General features: G+C 36.7%; 1 protein-coding gene across 1 annotated transcript in view; it reads right to left on the reverse strand.

The window, feature by feature from the left end:
* TTN (titin) overlaps positions 1–4,434 on the reverse strand; it is a 284,036-nt gene that overhangs the window by 102,027 nt on the left and 177,575 nt on the right. Inside the window, exon 222 of the mRNA XM_007450732.1 lies at positions 4,052–4,194. Within this exon, the coding sequence (XP_007450794.1) occupies positions 4,052–4,194 (143 nt within the window). The remainder of the gene's footprint in view (positions 1–4,051; positions 4,195–4,434) is intronic.

Here is a 4,434-nt window from a genome sequence, read left to right on the forward strand (position 1 = left end):
TGTGTGTGTGTGTGTGTGTATGTATGTGTGTGTGTGTGTGTGTGTGTGTGTGTGTGTGTGTATTTTTGGTGCATTTAGTTCATTCAGGTAAACAGTTTGAAATAGTGCTCTCCAAGTTGTTTTATAATCATTTGTATAGCATATGTGTATTTGAAAATAATTCTAACCAATAGTTTGGAAGGAAGGGGAAAAAAATGATTGCATATAGTAAGTTGAAAGTAAACTTATGTTCTGAATGCAAGGTGTTTGCCTTGCAATGAGCTGGAATTCTTCCCATTTATTTTAGCAATTAAAATTATTTCGCAAGCCAATTAAACTGTGATTAAAAGAATTTGTACAATTTCTTAATTTTGTTCAAAAACACAAATGAAGATGTTGCCTCTTCTTCCCTTTCATGTATTTGTACCTCATGACTGGTAAAATCAGGTATCAGGCAGAGCTACAATTGTTCACATAGCAGTGAATAAATGGATAAAGGAACTTCAGAACTAGTTAAAACAGGAGACCACTGTGATCTTAGAATATCAAGACAAATGCTGCCATTACCGTTAATATTTGGATGATAAATTCTTGTTGTAAATGCAACCTTAGGTGGTTTGAAGGGGTATAGACTGTAGGAAAATGAATTGTCAGAAAGAATACACTGCCTTGGGCTTCCCTGGTGGCGCAGTGGTTAAGAATCCACCTGCCAATGCAGGGGACACAGGTTCGTGCCCTGGTCTGGGAAGATCCCACATGCCGTGGAGCAACTAGGCCCGTGTGCCACAACTACTGAGCCTGCGCTCTAGAGCCCACAAGCTGCAACTACTGAAGCCTGCGTGCCTAGAGCCCAAGCTCAGCAACAAGAGAAGCCACCGCAGTGAGAAGCCCTCACACCTCAACAGGGAGTAGCCCCCGCTCGCTGCAACTAGAGAAGGCCACACGCAGTAACGAAGGTTCTTCTAGTTCTGCCATCCCAAAAATTCCATAAGACACTGTGCCCTGTCACACAGATCGACTTTGCTTCAGAGTTCACTTACAGTTAAGAATAATGTCAAAATTTTTCACCAGTGGAACTGTTTATTATGCTGGTGTAAAAAAAAGAGTCAGGAATAAAATTTCATTTAAAGGTTTTTTCTTAGTGAAGAGCTGGGCATGGTTACTAATATAACTACTTTAATAATTGAGAAAGCCAAAAACATAATAAGGGAAAATAAGTAGGAGGAGCTAATTAAGATATGTCCTAGGAACACAGCTACTTATTCAAGGACGTGGTGCTTGAATGGGAGAAAAATTGTTTCTGTGATGACGTTTCAATATAAATTTTGAATTTAAAATTTGGACTGTGATTTAGGGCTATTTTAAAACGTATCTCAGGTTCTAATCCACCAACAGATATGTCTTATCTGTTAACATGTTTTGTCATTAAAACTCCTCTGAGGCTACTCTAGGATATTCTGTTACTGAGAACTTGGCTCAGAACACAGTGGTTCTTAGGAAATAGCTCATATACAGTATACACTGATTATGTTAAAGGGCAAAAAACTAACAGCTACCTTATAAAAATAAACCAATAATGTGAATGCTGAAGATTTTGTGGTAGATTATGTAAAGATAATGTTAGAGATTATTCCTTTAAAACATTGTTAACTTATAATGGAAGCATATTACTATAATACAGTAGGCATTATGACTGTGACCAAGCTATTAAAGTTTAAATACAAAATTCTCAATGGCCATTTAGGACTTAGCAGTCTTTTCCTGGACTGATGGCCAAAGGGGGTAAAGAAACCACAACTCATTTCTGAAATTTTCTCTTTTGATTTTCTCTTCTAATAATGTGTTTTTGTTTGGTTGCAGAATGTTTAGCCTCCAAAAACTATACCAAAGTGAAGATGAAAGGCCTGAATTAAATTGATAATAGCTAGTTTGTTCTGATAGACTTAATTTAAACAAAACCTGCAAAATGTAGTAAAATGACTTTATTTCACAGTTTATATTTCAGTTCTTTATAAAAAGAGACTTTTAATAATATACGAGCAAGTTCACAAAAGGCTGAAGTATTTTAGGTGGCTAAAGTAAAAGATTAAAATTCCTATGCCAAGAGAGACACAAAAAGGCCCAATAGAATTATAGTAAGGTGATCCTTTCTAACCTGAGAAAAAAGTTCCGTGACAATAAGATAAATGTGTGTGTGTGTGTGTGTGTGTGTGTGTGTATTTTAGTAAAAGAAATGTAACTCAGATTTTTAGGAGTCTACATTTTAATTTAAAATAGCATAGTTTTTATATACACTACTATAAATAAAATAGATAACTAATAATGACCTGTATAGCACAGGGAACTCTACTCAATACTCTGTAACGGCCTATATGGAAAAAGAATCTAAAAAAGAGTGGATATATGTATGTGTATAACAGATTCACTTTGCTGTACACCTGAAACTAACACAACATGGTAAATCAACTATACTCCAATAGAAATAAAAAAAAATAAGAAATAAAATAAAATAGTACAGTTTTTACATTAGAAATAATGACTGATCTTTAATAAAAGCTCTTAATTTGAGCACAAAATATTTAGTAGCAAAAGAATAATATCATTTGTCCTTAAGCAGTGTTCCTTTATTCAAATCATGATTTTATAGATCTAGGAAGGATTTTGAAGTCAACCAAGTCTCTGCCTTTAGACATGAAAGCAGTTAAACCACACTTAATTGGACAAATGTATATTTTTAAAAAGCAAACTTGAAGGTGGAGATGCCTCCATCACCCAGTTCAGTAATTAGAAGACCTCACGGTGAGGACAGTTTCCTCATATTAAACTTAGTTCTCTTGCTGCAATTTGAACATATGGCTGCTTTTTCTATCCTTGGTAACAAAGGAGATCAACTGGTCATTATTGTCAGTATAGCAGGCAGATTTTCTCTCTCAGATAACTGTTAACTGAATCACCCTTCAATCACTTTGGCAGAATACTAGTCTTTTGTTTGTTTGTTTGTTTGAGAATAGTTGTTCAAAGGCATTTTCCTTCTAATACTTTAATCAACTTTGTGGCTCTTTGTTAAACTGAATCCCTTTTAAATTACGTTCCTATAATTCTTAACAGCTTGGTTTAAACTGAGAGCTTGATGCCACATTTGATACTCTTTCTAAAAATATTGAAAAAATACTGACAGAGAACAATGAAATGCCCTGTGCTTTCTTTCCAACCCACGTTGGGCATTTTCTATAATTTTATTTCAAGAATTCAAAATTAATGGTGAATTTTAAAGATAATTTAGACACACACATTGTCTTGGGGGCAAAATACATAGCTCAATTTGGGTAAACTGTATTTTGGGCCTATCTGAATAATCACTCTGGTTTTCACTTACGGGTGAAATTTGGGGTAACACCAGAAGCTAGTTATTCCCTAAAACTTCTTAAAGTATATTTGTTCATACATGTGGGTAATCACAGAGCCCTTCTTTCTTGCCAGCACCATCCATTGCACTTTAAATAGTCCACTTGCATTCCAGAATTGGCACAGCCCAAAGCACTTGAGGGTTAAAAATAGCTTTGGAGAAATGCTTGAAGAGCAGATATCTGCCCAGAAGTTATCTCAACTACTTGATCCACTGCCTGAAATGGAATTTCCATCCTCTGCTCTTAATCTTCTTATATGCAGAACACTAGATAGCATGGAGAGAATTAGCCATAAAACTTAATCTGTACCCTCGTTAGCACGCATCGAATCAGAAAGCCTTTTTGATCCTTCCTGTCTTTCGATGAATTAAACTATCACTGATAGCTAATGAGTGTTTGCCTTTTCTTCAAAAACCTAAAACTTGATCGTACTTAAAATGTTAATTTCCATTTCAATAAAAATATCATCAGGTTAAACCCAAGAAAAATGAGAAGAATCTGCTTTACAATTTCAGCAGAAATCAGGCTTGAGTAGGGAAAAGAAAGGGAAAGGGAGACGAGGGGATGGACGTAGGAGAGCAAAGAACAAGGAACACACACGTGAAGATGAAAGAACTTAGGGAAAAGGAAGAGCAAGGCAAGGCAACCGCACTCCTGCTTCTTACCTTATCGCCGGGCTCCAGTTTCTTCCCTCTGAGGTACCATTCCACTGGGATATCCTCATAAGACAGCTCGCAGTGGAAGGTGGCTGTTTCTCCTGCAGTCACTGTGACATCCTTTAGAGGCCTCAGAAGACCAATGACTCGTGCTTTGCGAGAGGAAGGAAAAAGCTTCGGGTGACTCATTTTGTAATTCCAAAAGGATAAATACAGATTTAGTTATTAATCTCCATGGTTACTTTCTTCAAGAAGGAAAGAGCCACAGGACTGCCCACTGTTCTCACTCCCATGTGGACGTGGCCCCTTGGTGCCCAGAAGGGGAGAGCTAGTGGCCTGAGAGTGGGTATCTGTAGGGCCCCTTTCGTTCTGATATATATAAGGTCAGCAGG

Source organism: Lipotes vexillifer, unplaced genomic scaffold (assembly GCF_000442215.2).
Source record: "Lipotes vexillifer unplaced genomic scaffold, Lipotes_vexillifer_v1.1 scaffold29, whole genome shotgun sequence".
Lineage (NCBI taxonomy): Eukaryota > Metazoa > Chordata > Mammalia > Artiodactyla > Lipotidae > Lipotes > Lipotes vexillifer.